Source organism: Propithecus coquereli, unplaced genomic scaffold (genome assembly GCF_000956105.1).
Source record: "Propithecus coquereli isolate 6110/MARCELLA unplaced genomic scaffold, Pcoq_1.0 Scaffold66, whole genome shotgun sequence".
NCBI lineage: Eukaryota > Metazoa > Chordata > Mammalia > Primates > Indriidae > Propithecus > Propithecus coquereli.
The window spans coordinates 9657827-9677786 of record NW_012152618.1 but is presented as its reverse complement, the minus strand read 5'-3'; the positions used below and the strand labels follow the sequence as shown (position 1 = coordinate 9677786).

Sequence of the window (19960 nt, the reverse complement as noted above, 5' to 3'; positions counted from 1 at the left end):
GCATTTTCTATATCATTTTCCCCCAAAGGCTGGTCATGATCTATTAAGCTGATTTCACAACCTGCTAGTGGGCAACCACCCAAGTAGGGAAAACATTGGTTTCAAGCAATGTTTCTCAACTTTTTTTTGTTATTGCTCCCCTAAGGAGCCTTTTTCAGACCCATGATGAAATTTTAATAACACAGATATACTGGACATATATTTATGTATGTATATCTGTGCTTTATATATTAAAAAGAGTAAGGTATTTTGGCCCACCAAGAACCAATTCTTGCCCCCTTGCGGGCAATGTTATCCCAGTTGAGAACGCATGAGCGCCATCACACTAACACTCATTTTCTGAGCTGCCTTCACACGTAACCATCCCAATGTCCAGTTAGAGAGTATTAGTCCAATTTTGCAGTTGAATAAGTTGAGGCTGAGAGGTCATAATAAATATTGAAGATTGAAATGGCTGGTAATTAGATTAGGAATCCAGAAACTTAGCAAGATCCTAGCTTAGTCTCTATCTTCTCCAAATCTTTGTTTCTCCATGTGGAAAATGGTGGAATTGGTCCATAGAAGTGGTCCTCAAACCTCAGTTATGGGTGTTTTTGCCCTATTTGACGTAATAAGAGCAAAACATTTATACAGCATTTGCTAAATGTTAGGCATTACTCTAAGCCCTTTACTTATATTAACTAATATAATCCTCATACTAACCTAAGAGAGAAATACTGTTATTACTTTCCCAGTACAGATGAGGGACTTGAGGCACAGAGAGGTCGTGTGACTAGCCCACGGTCACACAGGTAGTAAGTGGCACAGCCGGGATTTGAACCTAGTAGTCTGATTTCCAGAGTACCTGCTTGTAACCATGTACTTTAAAAGGAAACTTGACCAGGTGCAGTGGCTCGCACCTGTAATCCTAGCACTCTGGAAGGGTGAGGCAGGAGGATTGCTTGAGGCCAGGAGTTCAAGACCAGGCTGAGCAAGAGCGAGACCCCTGTCTCTATAAAAAACAGAACAATTAGCCGGGCATCATGGTAAGTGCCTGTAGTCCCAGCTACTTGGGAAGCTGAGGCAGGAGGATCTCTTGAGCTCAGGAGTTTGAGGTGCAGTGAGCTATGATGATGCCAGTGCACTCTAGCCAGGGCAACAGAGCAAGACTGTCGCAAAAGAAATTTAAAAATAAAAGGAAACTTTTTATCACTACAGAAAATAGAAAACCAGTATCACTTGTTGTAAATAGAAGGTAACAAAAAATATATAAAATGGAAACACATAACATTCTAGCTAGCTACTACCCCCTGCTGTGCGGAAGGCTATTCCTCCTATTCTGAGCTGGAGGCCTGCTTTCTCTTCGTTTAAAAAAGAAAGAAAGAAAGATTAGAAAAGACAAGCATAAACAGAAAGGTGTTAAAGGATTTCTGGCAGCAAAATGATTCTCCTGGAGTAATCGGAAGCGTTGAAAGGGAACTGGAAAGAGAATAGCATTGGGGGCGGGGTGTGTGTTTTCTTGCTGAACTGGAGTACCGCCTAGAACAAACCCAAGACAGGAAGCACTCTGCACACTCTGAACCCTTGTCTGGGCAGTCTAGGAGTGTCTGGACATCCCCGCAGAGGAAGGGAGACACCACAGGCTAGTCCTGGCCTGGGTGCACAGCCAGAGAGCATCCTGCAGCCACAGGTGCAAGGGCAGTGCAGGGCGGCAACATGGGAGGCCCGTCTGAGCTCACAGGACTTCGGTCACCATCTTCCCTCCCTCAGCCCAGCTCCCCGGGTCTCCCACCCCTTTGTAGCCCTCACAGAGCTGACACCGAGTTTACTCTGGGCCTAGAGTTTAGCGCACCCTGTTCCTTCAGGCTCCTCCATCCGGATGCTGTTTTGGTCATCCTCCTTACCTGGGTGCCGAGGCTCCTCAGCCCTGCGGAGGTGTGCGGGTGTGATATCATCGAAAGCTGTGAATAAGTAAACAATAAGCAGCCAGAAGTGGCCTGTTTCTTACATGATACCCCGGGAAGGGTCCGATTCCCCCCACCCGTGCTCTGGGGAGAGTCCTGGCCAGGGTGCCAGAGCATTTATTATTTAGTACTTTTACTTGTACCTATCCCAGCTTAGGTACTGTCCCAAGCAATTCCAATCTCACCCTTTATCTGTTCAGCAGAAAACGCTGAGGGGCACAACAGGTGAGTTGGAGTCAGACAGCCAAAGATCCAAGGCCCTTTCTCTTCTCATAGGCTGGCTGTGTGATCTTGGCCAAGTTTCAGAACCTCTCTGAGCCTTTGTTGTATAAACACAAAGTCTCACTGACTGGACCTAAATTCTGGTTCTGTCACTCACTAGCCAGGAGTCCTTGTGCAAGTGATTTAACTCCTCTGGGCCTCAGGCTTCTTATCTATAAAATGGGGACAATAGCAGTACCTCTACGTGAAGCTGCTGGGGTGATTAAATGAGACATGTGGAAAGCACAGTTCCTATATAAACATTCACTGTGATATGCATTAATAGTTGTTGTTGGGCCAGGCGTGGTGGCTAATGCCCGTATTCCTAGAATTCTGGGAGGATGAGGTGGGAAGATCACTTGAGATCAGGAGTTCGAGAGCAGCCTCAGGAAGAGCGAGACCCTGTCTTTACTAAAAATAGAAGGAAATTGGCCAGACAACCAAAAATAGAAAAAATTAGACTGGCATGGTGGCGCATGTCTGTCGTCCCAGCTACTGGGGAGGCTGAGGCAGGAGGATCGCTTGAGCTCAGGAGTTTGAGGTTGCTGTGAGCTAGGCTGACGCCATGGCACTCTAGCCTGGGCAACAGAGCCAGACTCTGTCTCAAAAAAAAAAAATTAGTTGTTATATTTTTAAATTTGCCATTGTTCTATGCCAGGTACTTTATATACATTTTCTCTAGTCATTACCACCAAGGCTTGCCAGTCTGCTATGATAATTCCCACTTTCAGATGAGGAAGACTGAGGTTCAGTGAGGTCAATTGACTTGCCCAAGGTCATACAAACACAATGGCAGAACTAGAATTCGAACCCAGATCTTGCCTGCTTCTAAAGTGTTGGGTTTTTGTTTTTGTTCTTGTTTTTCTTTTCTAACTAGGCCATAATTCTTTCCATGAAATGGAAATAATGTCTTCTGCTACCCAAATCTACTGTGAGGGTTAGGATTAAATAAAATAAGGTTTACGTAGAGTCCTCTACTGATGCTAGCTCTAGCTCAGCTCGGCTTCTTTCTCCTCCCAGGGTAATTGACCTTTCATTTTCATAATAAGGAGCCCCATGAACCTCTTCTTAATCTCTGGGAGCTGATGTTGTCTGATGTCCATAGGAGGGGGTAAAAGTATGAGATCAAAATCAGAACTGCCAGGTTCCCATCCCACACCCCAAGCCCTAGCCTGCTGAGGCTTCTTTCGTCTTCTGGGCCTCCTCTACATTTCCAATCTTCCACCCACTGAGTGATGGTTGGGAGGAAATAATCCTTTTCTCCCTTTCCCAGGGGCAGGGTGAAAGTATTAAATACAGGTGATACTATCTGACATCTTCAGCCTCAAACTTCAGGTAGAGGGAGATCATATGGTTATCTGGCTACTGTGAAGTCAGTTTCTCCCTGCCTCTAACAAATGGTGTGTTGTGGGTAGAAGTGCGGCCTTGGCAAAGTGGGGTGCATACATCACCCCTCCTCTTGGCTAGCCTGCCAACCAGCAGGCTGGGGCACTGTCCACCCTCCTGCATAATGTATGAGCCCATGGTAGGAACAGAACACCATCAGCAGTGAGCCTGACCACCGTAGGCCATGGATGTATCCAGAGGCCTTGCCAAAGCTGACATCTCTCTGTTGGCAGGAGCCGAAGAGAGTATGTGTCACCAGAGGCCCTTTCTGGGGTGGAACTGGGAACTGGTCTCATCCTGGGCCTTGAGATTCTGTCAGACAAGACAGCCCAAGAAGGCAATCTGACCCTGCCTCAGAATCTACAAAGGTGACATTGGTAACAGTTAGACTCCTGTTTTCTGGGCTTGAAACCCTCTATGAGAGGGCTAGTGGTGGCAAAAGGGGTGGCTGGGACCCTCTCTGTGTGGTTGAAGGTGGGAGGGGAGATTTGGGACCCCAGGACATAGACCCTGGCAATTTCTGTGGCTGCCTCACGGTGTAGGAAATCCCAGGGGCAGCAGCTGTGGTGAGGTACATTAGAGTGGAGGACATGGACAAAAATAGGTATTTGGTGGTACTGCTTTCAGGGGAAAATGGCAGGAGGCAGCAGTCGTGTAGGAAGTCCAAGGTGTCCATGGGGGGGTGTGACTGTGCACACGTGCAAGCATGTGTGTGTACAGAAGCAAAAAGGTTAGGAATGAAAGGGGGTCTGAGTGCCTTGAAAACCAAGGGGACTAGGACATCTGGATGACAACAACAGCACTTCTATGGAATTGGATTCCATTCATTCACAGGATCAGGGAGTATTCACCATGGTCCCCAAGGTTAGGCCAAGTGTTAGAACTTAGGATGTGGAGATGAGTCACACCAGGCCCCCAGGCACTTCCAGTCTAATTGCCAAGTGGGTACTGAAGTGGGGAATTCGGGTATCTTGTGCTAAGTGCTAGAACAACAGTGTCTATATGGTGCTGTGGGAACTCAGAGCCCAAAGCAGCCACGTCCACCTGAGGTTGGCAGGAACACCTCACCAAGAGGAACGAAGCTGAGCACATGCTTGAGGTATGAGGAAGTTCATTAGGGCAAGGGTGTTCCAGGCAGATGGAACCGCATCTGCAAAGCTGTGGACCTATGAGGCCCTATGCACTGATTCAGGAAACTTCAACAGATCCCATGTGGGGCCTTGAAAAAACTGAGGACGGACAAAATCTTATTTGTTTATATATTTATTATCTGATCCCCCTCCTCCAGTAGAATGTTAGCAATGAGAGGGCAGGAAATTTGCCTTACTCTCTGCTAGAGCTGCAGAGCCTACAGCAGTGCCTGGCACCGAGCTGGATATGTTGTGAATGAACAAAGAGAAGGTAGGCAGGGCCGAGTGGACGGTGACGACAGTCTGCTGCTGCATTTGGGCTTTATCCTGGAGTCAATAGGAAGCCTTTGGAGGTTTTAAAGTAGAAAAGGAGCAAGATCTGATGTGGGTGGTAGGAAATCACTTTGACGGTGATGTGAAGACTGCAAAAATGGAGTAAAAATGGACAAGTGGGGTCAGAATGAAAAAATATTGATAATTCCATACAATTAACAAGTAGCTTTGATTTTTACAATATCCCTGAAAGGCAGGAGTTTCCCCCTTTTGCGGATGAGGAAATGGACTCAGTGACATTCACGGACTTGGCAAAGTCACACAGCAAGTTGGGGGTGTAGCCCAGGGGTTCAGGGTCCAGTCGTCCCTTTGCAGAGTTCCAGGCCCCAGTGCCTCCTCCAACTTCCAGCATCTGATGAGGATCCGACCCAGGCCGGTGGTGGCGGGAACTCGCTCTTTCCATTTAGCCTCGGCGGGAAAGCCCCGAGGACCACGGTTTCGAAGGACTCGCAGGAGATCGGGCGGGAGAAGCGAGGCGGGAAGAAGGAGTTTGGGCCTCGGCGGCCGCCGTCAAAACAACGCTTGATTCCCCATGGCAACAGCAAGAAGCAGCCAAAGGCTTTGGGGCGGAACTGGTTCCGCCAGCGCGGCGCGGAATCCGTGAATTGCCCGCGGCCACGAGGGTGCAGGTGATGGGGATGGGTCGACGGAGGGAGCCGGGGTGTGGGGACAGCGGAGGGGTGTGGCCTGGGCCGGGCTGGGGTCTGCGAGGAAGGCGCAGCCCTCGAATCTCCAGACCGCCAGCTCACGCTGTTCGAACCAGAGAGAAACTGAGACCATCGCTGGGCTTCAGTTTTCCCCACACGGGAAATGGGAGAAGGAGGAGAGTGGGCACCCGGGTCTAACGGCCCCTCTCAGCCTCTGAGGCCCAGGACCTTCTCTCCCCTGCAGCTCCCGGACTGACTGGCGCTGCCCTGCCCCATGGACGTGAGTCTGGCGCGGCCCCTTCAGCTCCCTATCCTCACCCTGGTTTTGCCTGCCTTCAGGCCCAGACCGGGGAGGGGGCTTTCTACCCAACACAGATCCTTCCAGCTCAGGACAAAAGCTTTGAGAAAGAGTGCCAAGGAGGGACTGACTTCCCACGGGAGGGCACATTTCTGGTATTCTTGGCAAGATAAGGAGGACTTTACCAAGTAATCAAGGAGAAAAGGCATTTCACGCAGAGGGAAAGCATGGTGCCTGGGTGTGATAGAGAGGATGGGTCATTGGGGGAACTGCTAGGACTTCAGTGTGGCTGCAGTGGAGAGGTGGGAGGGAGGGAGAAGTAGGCAGGGGAAGATTGGGGACTTTGTCACTAAGAAAGTTTTCACTGAGTCACTGGGAGCCATCGAAGGACTGTAAGGAAGGGAGGGATACACAAGGACAGCTGGGTGAAAAGGGGCAAAAGTGCAGGTTGGAAGACAGTTGGGCCAGGAATGTGGGCTGAAGGATGCCAAAGTAGTGGTAGTGGGGTCAGAGACAAGAGATCTGTTTGGAGAGACATTCTGAAAGGAAGATCAGTTAGTCTAAGAAGATTCTAGAATAATCAACAAGTACTTGATGGTGCTAAAATGGGGATGACAGGAAAAAAGGCAGGTCTGGGGGGATAAGATAGTCAGTCGGGGTATATAGTCCTATTAACTCCCCACCGTCTGGGGGTTGTTCCTCCCCCAGCCATCTCCGTGTCCCTCCTGGTATTCCTGTGTTCCTGCAGCCCCTCTCCACTCCTTGTCATCCCTCCTGTGCTCGTCCAGGCCTCCTCTAGCCCATGGAATCCAACCCCGGCTCCCGTCAGCAGCCCTCACCTGCTGCTCCCCATCCCTGCCATCGTCTTCATCGCTGTGGGCATCTATTTGTTGCTGCTGGGCCTAGTGCTGCTGGTTAGGCACTGCCTGCGGGTGAGGGGCCTGGTGGGGATGAAGGGTGGGCTCTGGGGAAGAGGAACCCACTTAACCTGTCCCTTCATCTGCAGGCTCTTACCTTGAGGCTCCTTTGCCATTTAGTCCCCGCATCTATCCCTTTTGTGGAACCAAGAGGTCCCGCCTCTCCTGTCCCCAGCCGAACCTTTTCCTGCCCCCTTGAGAAAGCCAAATCTTGGCTGTCATTATCTGCTGCCTGGCCCAGATCCTGAGCCCTGTCCTCTCCTAGGTCCAGGGCTGCTGCACAGACTGCAACTCCCCCTGCGGGAAGCAAGGTGCCTTCCGACTTCAAGACTGTTGCTGGACCTGTGCAGAAGCCTGTGACTTCCCTCTGCCTAGCCCAGGCCACTGCCTGGATGCCTGCTGCCCCCAGCCCACCGAAGCTGTGAGTTCCATTCCTACCTTCTGCCTCACTGAGCCCTGATCTAGGTAGGATCTGTGCATTCTTTTTTTGATGTTCAACATTTATTATTGAGCACCTACTCTAAGCCAGGCAGGATTCCGGATACTGAATTATGTGGAAACAGGCAAAAACAACACATCAGATGAAAGCTGGTGATGAAAACTACGGCATATACTCAGCACTTCTGAAAATGGTAGCTAAAAGCAAAAACAGTTCACAGAGCTCCTACTGTTCATTGAGTGAATACTGTGTTCCAGATACAATGCCACTTTATTTTGACATCATTTTTCTCAACAACCCTGAGAACTGGGTATTTTTTTTCTTCCTTCCCACCCTACAGACCTGGGTGTTTTTTAAAACCTATATATTTTTTTCTGATTACAAAAGTATTGTTTACAAAGCATGCATATAGAAAGACACAGAAAGGCTGGGTGTGGTGGCGTGTGCCTGTAGTCCCAGCTACTCGGGAGGCTGGGGCAGGAGGATCACTTGAGCCTAAGACTTCGAATTCAGCCTGGGTAACATAGTGAGTCCCTGTCTCTAATAAAAAAAAAAAAAAAAAAAGATCAAATCACTTTATAAATCAGTTCTCTAACCCAAAGTTGGTATGTTTTGTATATGTCCCTCATATACCACTATACAAGTACTATCACTGCTATATTTTACTATTATTTGGCAAAGACGGAGTTATACCACGTAAACTATTTCTTTTTTTTTTTCTATTTTTTTTCTTTCTTATTACCTGTAGATCTGTGTCCATACACCGCATAGATTATTTCATCACAACTGCTACTTGCCCTTTTTAACTTGACATCAAATGTTGGCCACTTGTCCATGCCTGCACATGTAGATGGGTAAATATTACTATCCTCCTTTTGCAGGGGAGTAAACTGCTCAGGGAAGTTTGGTCGCTTCTCCAGTGTTAAACAGGAGAGCCTTACATAGCAAATTGCTCCATAGCGTTAGTTGAAACAGAATCCTCAGGGGAGAAGCCTGGCTCACAGAAGACAGGCCATTTTTGCATTTGTGGGTTTAAAGATGTTAAATGTAATCGACCACCTTCTTAGGCAATGATTATTTTGGGCTCAGAGATTTAGACAGCAAAACTCCTGCCCTTGGTGTGTTGACCTTCCCTAGGAGGGAAGACAAGGATAAAAGACCAAGCCCAGCAAATTCATAAAACTGGGCTGACTGTGATTGGTACAAATCCCTGGAAGATGTTTTCAATTTTGAAATAAATTGTGGGGCAAAGAGCTCTCTTCTTTCTGGTTTCCCAGGGGTAGCCAGGAGAGGGGTCCCAGGGTTGGGGCTGAGGGAGAAAGGAGAAAATGGAGGCTTCTGAAAACTCCCATCTTATAGGAGGTGTTCAATTACAAAATGATTTTTGGCTCCCTATCCTGGGGACACAGCCCCCTGTCCCCTCTGTCCACTCAAAGTGAACAGTCAGGGACCCATCTTCTCTTCCCTGGGAGAGAGGTGTACTATACAGAGGGACCAGGTCCCCCCACCTACCCCTCCAGGGTTGCAGGAACTCCTAAACCCCTGATCCTATTCGGTTTCTACTGGAGCCAGGAAGGGATTTAGAATGGCAGAGGGCGGGGCCAGTTCATTCTGTCCTTGAGCTGTCTTTCCACAAAGTACATTTAAGTCCCTCTGTTCTTCAGTTTCCTTGTGATAACAGTAAGAGCCACAAAGGCTACAAAGCTCTTACCCATTTTACAGTTGTAAACACTGAGGCTTAACAGGCTTGAGTGACTTGCCTGAAGTTATATGGCTGAACCAGCCAGAACACAAACCCAGGTTTCTTCTCTTTTCTGAGGAAGAAACCTTGCCTTCCCTGCTTCTTTCACAGGCATGTTGCAAGGATCTAATTCATTCATTTATTCATTCACTCACCAAAGATTTGTGGAGTCACTGTTAAGGCACTATACTGGGCCCTGGGGGCTCAGTAGAAACCAGATAGACAAGGTCTCAGGCCTCAGGGGGCTTCCATCCTGGTGATGGACAAAAAGAAAGAAATAGGCTGTTATAATAGAGAACTGATGTGATATGGTACAGTGGTTGACTCTCAGCCCTGTGTGTGATCAAGAAGCAAGTATGGACGTAAAAGGAAAGCCAGGCACCAGGCCCCAGACGTAGGAGGGATGGGACTGAGTTCGTGAATTTTTAACAAGTTCTCACATGATTCTGATACACACTGCTAGGGGGAAATCAAGTTATGATGAGAGAACAGCTCACTGCCTATCAGGCACTGTGCTTCGTTCTTTCCACTGATTCCCCACAATGACCCTGTAAAGTAGGTGTTATATTTGCTTCAGAGATGAGGAATCTGAGGCTCAAAACATGAATTAGCCAAGCTGATATTCAAACCCAGGCCTTATTGACTCAAGGGACTGAGCTCTCACCAGCAAAGGGCTGGCCCTCACAAAGTCAGGGGGAAAAAAATCAAAGTGAAAAACTCTCCCAAGAGCCTAAAGAAACACAAGGGTTAACAGTCTTGTGGAGTCCTTGTTTAATGTACTTAAACAGCAGATTCCTTCCAGAAGCCACATGGCTGCTTGTAAGAGTCAAGAAATCCATTAGCCAGTTATTAATGACTAGATCTAATCCCTTCCAGTGCTCAGAGCCAAGAAATGCTTTTAATACCCTCTTCTCTGAGGTAAGGGCAGCAGAGCCTCTCTCAGCCACCAGTTCAGTACACAGAATGACAGTGTGGTCCTCCAAAAACCCACAGAGTCAATTTCATCCCCAAACCTGGACTCCCTAGAGATGCCCCAAACCACACCCTCATCAAACACAAGAAAAACCACCTCTCTCTCCCCCCTCCACGGTGACGCTTCAAGCCTCCCCCTAAGAGGCAATTCTGTGGGCAGTGGCATAGCCCAATATGGACCCCCTCCCTGCAGATGGCAGGTACCCTCTCCTCACTGGAGCCCCTAGTGATATCTGATCTCACCAGTCATCTGACACAGCACCCCGAAACCTCAGCTGTTGGAAAGGTCATTCCCCTATTCCTGGCTTGGCCTGATTTCTGATTGAACTGTACAACTGTGACTGTCACTACCTTGGCTCTGGCCTCAAGGAGCCAATCTTGTGTCACACAGCCATCCTGAGTGTGTCCCACTCCAGCCACTTGGCCTGACTCTAGTCCATGCCTGAGGCAGCTGCAGGTCATCCCTGTGCCAATTCAGGGGAGCAGTGAGTTCCCAGGAAGGGGGTGGGTTCTCCCTTCCTGTCTCTAAGGACATGCTGTTCCTGCTCTCCAAGAGACAGACTTTCTGCTTCTCCCAGTAGCTGGGAAGCCCCCTCTTTTCTTCTTTGCCTAAAGAGGGGGAAATGATATGCTTAGATTCATCCATTCATTCAACATTCATCTATATCTCAGATACCTGCTGAGCACGAGTCCCCATGCTAGCTCAGTGGAGAACATGAGATCAACAGTCCCTGTTCTTGCAGACCCAGAAAGAAGCAGATGTTCCTGGCCCTGGGAGGCAGAGGGGTTGAGGGGTACCACAGGGATGGAAGCAAGCAGAGCCTGGTTCATCCTAGCTCCGTTCCCTAGTTGTATTCCTTTGGGCAAATCACTCCCCCTCTGAGCCTCCATTTCCTCTTTTGTAAGAGGCCCACTACTCAGAGTTCTGACAATTAAAAGAGATATAACTCTTTTTAAAACATTAAAATTTTAAAAAGTATGGAAATTTCCATTTTCAAAGAAAACTACAAAGATTTTTATCAATCATTCATGAATGCAGTCTGTGCCTTGCACAGGGTAGGTACTCAAAAATTATGAATGAGATCCTGTAGTTTGGCCTCAGGCCAAGGAAGAAGTCCATAAAAATCACAAGTTATTTTCATGATGGACAGAAAAATGTGTGTGCTTTCTCTGTCTACTGACTCTCAATTGCATGAGGCCATGAAGATGTAGCAGAGCCATCTTCGAACTGGACGTAGGGAAGCCCAAATTCTAACATGGGACCCAGGGCCAGTTGCTCTCTGGTCCTTAGTCTCCTCACCTATAAAATGGGAAGGAGAGAAGCCCTGCATAATTGCTTCCAGCTCTTGAACTCTGTTGTTCAGAACATTGCCTCATTACTGATTTTTCAACAGCACAGAGCATTGCTTTGTTCCCTCTGTTCCACTGGGCAAATGGGACTTCCCAGGCCTCTCTGTTCCCTTCTCCCCTTAGAGGGAAAAAGATTCTGGCTTTGGTTCCATCTCCCTCACCCCTCTCTCTTCTCCCTCAGGGTTGGGCACCTCGCTGCCCTCGCTGCTGCCCTCGCTGCTGCCCACTCTGCGACTGTGCCTGCGCGTGCCAACTTCCCGACTGCCAGAGCCTCAACTGTCTCTGCTTTGAGATCAAGCTCCGATGAGGATCCAGGGTCCCTGCCCTTTGGGGAGCGGCCAGCCCCCAGGACCCACATACCCTCATCCCTAAGGGGCCTCAGGACACCTTTCTCCAGGCTACTGGAACCACACAAATGGCCTGCCCAGCTCACAGGCCTGGGAACTGGAACTGGCAGTGGGGGACCTGGCTCCTTGCTGGGCTGGACTCTTGGCCAGCTGGGCTGCAGCTCCTTTGGAGGGCCAGAAGAGAGGGGGCTGTGTTCCAGCAGGTGTCCTGCCCCCTCTTTCCCTCCCCAAGTAAACTCTCCTCCCTCTAAGGGGAGGGGAGGCACTGCTCACCACAGACAGCTTTATCGAGGAACTTGGACCTTAAATATCAGGATATACAGAGGTGCCCCAACCACACCGCTGTCCATGGATTCTTGGTTATTTTAAGAGGTAAGTGCAGTGCCTGTATCTGCCCTCCCTCTGAAACAAATGGGCTCCAGATGGTGCAACAGCCATCATCAAGGCCCAGAGTCAGGGAAGGAGGGGCACTAGAGGAGGCAGGGAGGGCCGCACGATCTGAGTCCCCTTAGTCCTTTCGCTCCCACAGATCCCTGGCCAAGATTTATTTCTCTTGACAACCAGGGGCCTCAGTCTGGATTTCCAAGGAAGAAATTTCTTTTGAAGTACCGGTGAGTGGGCAGGGGGCCCCTCATTTCCCCCCCGAATAGGGCAGACCCAAGGCTTCCTCCCCCTTCCCCCATGCCGGGCCCCATGCTGGCATGAATGTCAGGGGCTTCAAGTTTCCCTAAATATAGGTCCCTGCCAGGGGATCTGTGGCGGGGAAAGGGCAGGGGTCACTGGAGAAGGCTGGGGACACTGGTTGGGGGGGAGGGCAGGAGCTGCCTTATAACCTAGCCCCGGGCACGCCTGGCTCACTCGCTGCTGACCAGGCTCTGCAGGCTCCTCCAGTCTTGCCGCAGGTGGGTCGCTAGCAAGACCGAGCTGGGATGGGGAGGTGGGGGAAAAGTGAGTGGACAAAGGGGTCGGGATAAAGCAGGGGTGGAGTGGGGGCTCGGAAAGTATCTAGGAGGTGGGTCAAGTCGGGTAAGGATTTTATTTTGGGGAAGTAAGTCAGGCCCAAGGAAGACGTTTCTCAGGGACTGTGCCGCCACCCCCATCCCAGAGACTTGGCTTGGGCCGAGCCGTGGCAGGTCAATTTCCACGTAGTTTGGTTTTCGGTGGTAGCAGGGTACAACCCGCCTGGTCGCCGCGGCCCCGGGCGGAAGCGCGTGCGCATGCGCAGGTCAGGGTGGCCTTGGCGGCCCCAGAGCCCAGCTGCCAGGACCCAGCTCGGAGGCGGGGAGGCCCTGCCTCCGAGCTCCGCCAGCCCCCGCGGCCCGGTGCTCCCTGTGCGTCCACTCGCCGCCCTTTCCTCCGCCTCTCTTACGCCCGGGCTAGTGACAGGGAGTGCGCAGCTTGCGCAGCCCAGCCAGCGGGTGAAGCAGGCAGACACACCCGACTTCTCGATTAGGTTACAATGTGACATGCGCTACAGCCGCGCAGGTCGGAAGCTGGGGCGGCGCCCGGCCGCTCGGGCTGGGCGTGGGAGGGGAAGCCAAGCCTTCATCCTTTCTCACTCTTCCACCGGCTTTCCCTTCCCCTCATCCGCAATCCCCATCTCCTCCGGTGCCAACATTCTGGCTGAGTCACGGCGCCCCACAGCGCGCCAGGCGGGGGAAAAAGCGAGAAGGAGGGGGGAGCTCTGGCGATCCGCGGGATGTGGCCCGAGTCACGTCCGAGGGGAGCGGGGCAAGATCATGTTCTCGCTGCCCCGCCCACCTCCCAAGCGCCGCCTCTGGCTTTGCCTCTCGGGGGCGGCCTCTTGCGCAGCTCTTCGCCTGCTATTGGCCGTCCCCCGCTCCGTGCAAAGGAAAATACCCCGCGGCGCATGGAGCGGTGCCTTTAAAAGGCCGGGCACCACCGCCCTCCTGCCCGCCCCCTGTGCCGCCTCCTCCGGAGCTGAATAGGCTGTGTTCCTCTTGGAACGCGCCGCAGAACCGGGTGGTGGTGACGACCGCCGCGTTCGCGCTGTCGCCAGCCCGCCGCCCTCCGCCGCGGCGCCCCGCACACCCGCTGTCTCCTGTGCCAGGTGAGCGCCCCTCTTCACGATCGAGGGTCAGGGACCCTGGAGAAGGATCTTGGGGGCAGCGGCGGGTCGGGCGTCGGTGCGGAGCCCCACCCCCACCCCGTCCGAGCATCTCCCCACTACCAGCCCCCACACATATGCTCCTCGCCCTGGTGCCCCGGCCCTCGGTAGCGCGAGCTCCTTGGGTTTGCTGCGCAATGCAGCGGCTCCACGCGCTGAGTCATGGCGGTGGAGGAAGCAGGACGAGTTGGAGTGCCGTTCCCCCTCCCTTTTCCTCGCAGGGACTCCTGGTGCAGAGGATTAGGGCCTCTTGGCATCGGCAGGGATCCTGAGAGGCAGCGAGGGGTGGGGGCCTGCTCGTATACTGCCTCAGGGTTCTTGCAAGCGGGAGGTTGGACCTCGCTGGGAGGATGGGTTGCCCCTGGCGTGGAGGGGAATCCCCTTGGCAGCACGTGACGACCCATTAACACTTTCCCTATCTTTCCTTATCGGGTGACCTTGATTCTGAGCCTGGAACAGCTGCAGCCCAGCGAACCGACAGGAGCACTTTTCAGGGGAAGGGGTGGGGCGCTTGCCTCTCCTCCACGTTCTTTCCCGGATGACCAGTGACAACGGCAAACCTTAACCACTTCCCTCTATCTTAGGCTAGGGCTTGCTCTGCTGCCCTTTCCTGAGCTTCTGATTGCCCTCCTGCCTTTTTCCTAACACCCTTTTCCTAACACCCTCCCCTAACATTGTGGGGAGAAGCTTGACCTTGGGGTGTCCTTGAAGCACTGGAGCCTGGGCCAGCCCTGGGATCTTGGGTGGGTTGGAAGGAACACCCTGATGGCAGTCAGAAGATCTGGGTTCCAATCTCAGATCTGACCCCTGGGTTGCTGCGTGGCTTGAAGCACAGACCTTTCCCTTTTCTGGGCCCTCTACCCTATTCATGAGCTTTAAATTCTAAAATACTCTGGTTCAGTTTTGTTTCTAGGCAAGGTGACCCCATGGCAAGGCGCAAGCCAGAAGGGTCTAACTTCACTGTGACCTGCCTGTCCATGGCTATGGCCTTTTCCTATCCCCCAGTTGCCAGTGGGCAACTCCACCCACAGCTGGGCAACACCCAGCAACAGACAGAGTTAGGAAAGGTACAGGAGGCAGGCCTAGTATAGGGAAGTCCGGTGTACGGAGCTGGGGACAAGTGCCCCAGGGCCCGCTGGGTGTGGGGCAGGAGAGGCAGGGAACATTTGCCCTGATCTCCAGGTGAGGGGCCCTGCTCCTTGAGAAACCATGGGAAGACCCAGCTTACAAGTCCTCCGCCATCTGTCTTTTCTACCCAGGAACTTGCTATCACCAGCACCATGCCCTACCCACATCCAGCGCTGACCCCGGAGCAGAAGAAGGAGCTGTCTGACATCGCTCACCGCATCGTGGCTCCGGGCAAGGGCATCCTGGCTGCAGATGAGTCCACTGGTATGGGCAGGAGACAGAGTGGGAGGGCTGCCCAGGGTTGGAAGTGGCAAGCTGGTCCCCTTATTCCCTGATGCTCCCCTTCAGGGAGTATTGCCAAGCGGCTGCAGTCCATCGGCACTGAGAACACAGAGGAGAACCGGCGCTTCTACCGCCAGCTGCTGCTGACAGCCGATGACCGCGTGAATCCCTGCATCGGGGGTGTCATCCTCTTTCATGAGACACTCTACCAGAAGGCGGATGATGGGCGTCCCTTCCCCCAAGTTATCAAATCCAAGGGTGGAGTTGTGGGCATCAAGGTGAGGGGGCAGGGCCTCAGAATGTGAGATCTGAGATGGATCTGGGGGAGAGAAACCCAGAGTAATGAATGAGGCAGGGGTGAATACTGGGCTGGAAGCCTAAAGACTTGGATGGAGTCTGCCCCAGACCTGTGGTACCTACTTGGATTTTTTTTTTTTTTTTTTAGACAGAGTCTCACTCTGTTGCCTGGGCTAGAGTGCCATGGCATCAGTCTAGCTCACAGCAACTTCAAACTCCTGGGCTCAAGCAATCCTTCTGCCTCAGTCTCCCGAGTAGCTGGGACTACAGGCATGCGCCACCATACCCGGCTAATTTTTTCTGTATATATTTTTAGTTATTCAGCTAATTTCATCTTTTGATTTTTTTAGTAGAGATGGGGCCTTGCTCTTGCTCAGGCTGGTTTCGAACTCCTGAGCTCAAAAGATCCGCCCACCTCGACCTCCCAGAGTGCTAGGATTACAGGTGTGAGCCACTGTGCCCGGCCCCTACTTGGCATTTTTAATCCTCACAATTCTAAGAGCAGGGTATTTCACTTTACAGATGAAAAGCCAGCAGCTCAGGGAGAAGTGTTCTACATGCAGTTAGTAAGTGGCAGAGCACAGGTCTCCTGACAGCCAGCATTCCTGATAGTTAACATTCGTGGTGTCAAATAATATCCCAGTGTGTCCTGCCTCACAGGATTGGATGCTGTAACTAAACGAAAATACTTGCAAACCCTGAGATATGCCGCTTGAGAGATTAAGTAGAGGGAAGAGTGGGGCTAGAGAGGAGGAAAGGGCACTAGAAGTCATTTCTCCTGTCTCATATTGTTGCCCCCCCTCCAACAGGTAGACAAGGGTGTGGTGCCCTTGGCAGGAACAAATGGCGAGACTACCACCCAAGGTGAGACCGTTTGGCTCTCTCTCGTACCAACCTAAGGCAACTCACCTCTTAGGTGCCAGGGGTGAGTGGGAGCCACATTCCCCTTTCCTCTGCCATGCTCTGACTCCTCTGTCTTATCTTAGGGCTGGATGGGCTATCTGAGCGCTGTGCCCAGTACAAGAAGGATGGAGCCGACTTTGCCAAGTGGCGTTGTGTGCTGAAGATTGGGGAACACACCCCCTCAGCCCTTGCCATTATGGAGAATGCCAATGTTCTGGCCCGTTATGCCAGTATCTGCCAGCAGGTGGGCCTACAAGTCCCCAATAGACCACCTCCCACCTCATTTGGTTCCAGTGTTGCTAGTTTGCCATCCACCTGCCAGGATGCCTACCTCCCTCAAAGCAACTGTTTGTGATACTCACCAAGCATCAGCCTTGGCCCATGGAGGACACTTAAGGGCTCTGTGAGGCAGAGAGGCAGAATAGGGACTGTGGGGGTGGATCTGAGGAGAAGCCTGTCTCCTGTCATCCACTGAGGGCTTTGAAGCCATGAGTCCCTATCATCATCAAGATAAGATCTCAGCACGTAGGTGGGACTCCAGGTTAGGAGGCCTCACAGCTACCCTGTCCCTCACCCCACAGAATGGCATTGTGCCCATCGTGGAGCCTGAGATTCTCCCTGATGGGGACCATGACTTGAAGCGCTGTCAGTATGTAACCGAGAAGGTAAGTGCTTGCCTACCTGGCCGGTGTGGTAGGCTAGGCAGCTGGGCTAGGGGCCCCGAGGCTAACCCCTGCCCTCCACTCCACCTCACTTTGACCCCGCCGTGTTCCAGGTGCTGGCTGCTGTCTACAAGGCTCTGAGTGACCATCACATCTACCTGGAAGGCACCTTGCTGAAGCCCAATATGGTAACCCCAGGCCACGCCTGCACCCAGAAGTTTTCTCACGAGGAGATTGCCATGGCAACTGTCACCGCACTGCGCCGCACAGTGCCCCCGGCTGTCACTGGTGAGGCCCACACCCTCATCTTGGCCTCTGGGAGGTAGAAAAACTGTACCCACAACCTTTATGCCATTTGTTCTCATTTTCAGGGCAGCTTCTAGGGGTTCCTAGCAACCCCTGGGTCTCTGACCATAACACTCCTCCCATCTCGCCCCTTGTTCTACAGGGATCACCTTCCTGTCTGGAGGCCAGAGTGAGGAGGAGGCATCCATCAACCTCAACGCCATCAACAAGTGCCCCCTGCTGAAGCCATGGGCCCTGACCTTCTCCTATGGCCGCGCCCTGCAGGCCTCTGCCCTGAAGGCCTGGGGTGGGAAGAAGGAGAACCTGAAGGCTGCCCAGGAGGAGTATGTGAAGCGAGCCCTGGTAAGGATGGGGCAGGAGGCGGGCAGGGTTCCTGGGTGGACAGGACTCTGAGAAAAGAACTTCTCACTCTGGCTCCTCTCCCCTCTTAGGCCAACAGCCTCGCCTGTCAAGGAAAGTACACCCCCAGTGGTCAGGCCGGGGCTGCAGCCAGCGAGTCCCTCTTCGTTTCTAACCATGCCTACTAAGCTGAGATGTTCTAAGGCTGCCCCCTCAACACTCCAGGCCCTGCCCCCTCCCACACTTGGAGAGGGGGCCTCATCCAGGGCTCCAGGCTGTCTTGCCCATCGCTCTTACCTGCCATGTGACACTGGTGTGTGGTGTTGTCTGTGTATGCTAATGCCATCACTCTTTCCAGCCCACTGCCAATAAACAACTATTTAAGGGGGAGTCTTTGTCTGTGTCTTGTGGTGTCTAGGGCAGGGGAGTGCCTGGGGAGGTGGCAGAGCCCAAAAGAAGAGTCCTTGTTTTGTGTTCTTCCTTTCTGGGCAGGAAAGGGGTAAAAGATCGAAAGGATCTCTCTCTGATACTTGCCCATGGCTTTGAGAAAGGCAGAGAGCTTGTGAAGTTTTCTTCTAGCCATTACAGGCTTCACTCCTATTAGCATCTGATAGGGCTCACGGTTGTGGCGCGAAGGTGTAACGGCTCAAGTTTTAGACAGCTACAGCATCAGTCTCACTTGTAGGCCCAGAACTCAAGGGTGTAGAAGGCTCCTGTGACAAAAACAACCACTGATGAAAGCTAACCTTTCTTAAGTGCCATGAGCCAGGCTATGTAATAGGTGTTCTATATGAGTAGGTGGTATTATTCACAATTTATGCTTAAGGCTCTTTTGCCCAAGATTGTACTGTTTCTTGATGGAAATGGGATTGTCAGTGCATATCTCCTTAATTTACGCTATTGAGTTTCCTGATTCTCCATTTTAACAGGAGATGGGATTAAAAATGGCTTCTTAGTCCTTTGGGCTGTGGAACTCCATGAAAAACTTGAGTCCTTTCTGACACCCTCCTCAATACCGCAGGTACACAAAGTTCAACTGCAGAGCTCAGGCTCCAGGTTAAGATTAGTCTCTAGCTGCTGCATTCCATGAAGCCAGAATGGGGGCTTGGACACTTACGGGGCCCCTATGCCATGCCTTGAACCCTTCCCCAATAACCCGGGCTGGGTATATGTGGCAGTAACTACACAAGGTCTTAGTTGCTATAGATCCTAGCCATATCTAGGAAACTAGTTAGTCCTGCCATTTTCTAAATTTCCTGCAACCTTTCTGTAGCCTTTCCTGGTATGGGTCCTTTTTCCTCTCTTGAGCTCTTCTCTCAAAAAAATGTTGACCTTTCTGAATTCTCTGGACCAACAGTCCTTGCAGTGATCCACCTAGAACTGACTGACCTAGGGCCTTCTAAGAGTTTAAAAACTTGGTCCTTCCCTTCTCTGCACATTGGCATCTGTTGCTTACATCCAAAACCAAACTCATCCCTAGTACCCCTCCAAACTTTGGCCTCACTTCTCTGCCTAGCCTCACTCAACTCTCTGGGAAACAAAATCTGAAGTGAAGCAAATCAAAATTAAAGTGTCAGTAAAAGATGGCGAAGGACATTCCAAAAGGTAGCATCATGTGCAAAAGGTCAGAGACTGGGGAGTTGTTTAAAGATCGGTAGCTCCCTCTCCTACAGCAAGAGACTTGGAGCGTTTTGGACTTCTCAATTTTATGACAACCTGAGTTCCAGAAGGTGAGTGATAGGAGAAGACTGGAACAGAGAACACAGTTCTCCTGGATTCAAATTTCAACTGTGATTCAAATCCCAAATTCTTAGTTATACAACCAATGACCAAGTTACTTAACCTCTGAGCCTGTTTTCTCCAATTAAAGAAGGCATAAAACTTTTCAGGCAATAGTAAGCAACTGAGGGGTGTCAAGGGGACCACTTTGAAATCAGAGAAGTCATGCTGACTGAGGCACAGGCTTGGTGTGGGAAAGGCTTGCTCCTTTCTGCTTCTAACTTCGGAGGTCCTCCATGGCTAGGATTTCTCTGGGGCGATGGAAAGAGATTTGGATTGGGATCCTCTCAGCCACTCAACAAGTACTTGTGTATGACTACCGTGACAAGCCTTATTCTAAGCACTGAGGCTGCAATGGTGAACAAGACAAAA

The 19960-nt window shown here is 51.5% G+C and overlaps 1 protein-coding gene across 4 annotated transcripts; it reads left to right on the top strand.

Moving 5' to 3' along the window:
- The first annotated feature begins 5641 nt into the window (after positions 1–5641).
- Positions 5642–18199, top strand: ALDOA (aldolase A, fructose-bisphosphate). 4 transcript variants are annotated; one of them, XM_012660200.1, is made up of 14 exons: positions 5642–5682; positions 5945–5980; positions 6787–6930; positions 7181–7336; positions 11599–12136; positions 12294–12375; positions 15152–15284; positions 15369–15580; positions 16409–16463; positions 16586–16746; positions 17084–17167; positions 17278–17452; positions 17613–17812; positions 17902–18199. In XM_012660200.1, the coding sequence occupies exons 7-14, from the start codon at positions 15173–15175 to the stop codon at positions 17995–17997; spliced, it is 1095 nt and encodes a 364-aa protein (XP_012515654.1). In that variant the 5' UTR covers positions 5642–5682; positions 5945–5980; positions 6787–6930; positions 7181–7336; positions 11599–12136; positions 12294–12375; positions 15152–15172; the 3' UTR covers positions 17998–18199. The 4 variants fall into 4 exon arrangements, with proteins under 4 accessions (XP_012515654.1, XP_012515651.1, XP_012515653.1 ...); XM_012660197.1 differs by lacking the exons at positions 5642–5682; positions 5945–5980; positions 6787–6930 and adding an exon at positions 14806–14959 and having other exon boundaries at positions 7282–7336; positions 11599–11969; XM_012660199.1 differs by lacking the exons at positions 5642–5682; positions 5945–5980; positions 6787–6930; positions 7181–7336; positions 11599–12136 and having other exon boundaries at positions 12367–12666.
- Positions 18200–19960: the final 1761 nt, after the last annotated feature.

Excerpts from the sequence above, each read along its gene's own strand:
- ALDOA (XM_012660197.1), top strand. The coding sequence starts at position 7,308 with ATGCCTGCTGCCCCCAGCCCACCGAAGCT. Across the intron at positions 11,970-12,293 it reads GGGGCTGTGTTCCAGCAGGT|ATCCCTGGCCAAGATTTATT; the intron begins GTCCTGCCCCCT and ends TCGCTCCCACAG. Across the intron at positions 14,960-15,151 it reads AACAGACAGAGTTAGGAAAG|GAACTTGCTATCACCAGCAC; the intron begins GTACAGGAGGCA and ends TTTTCTACCCAG.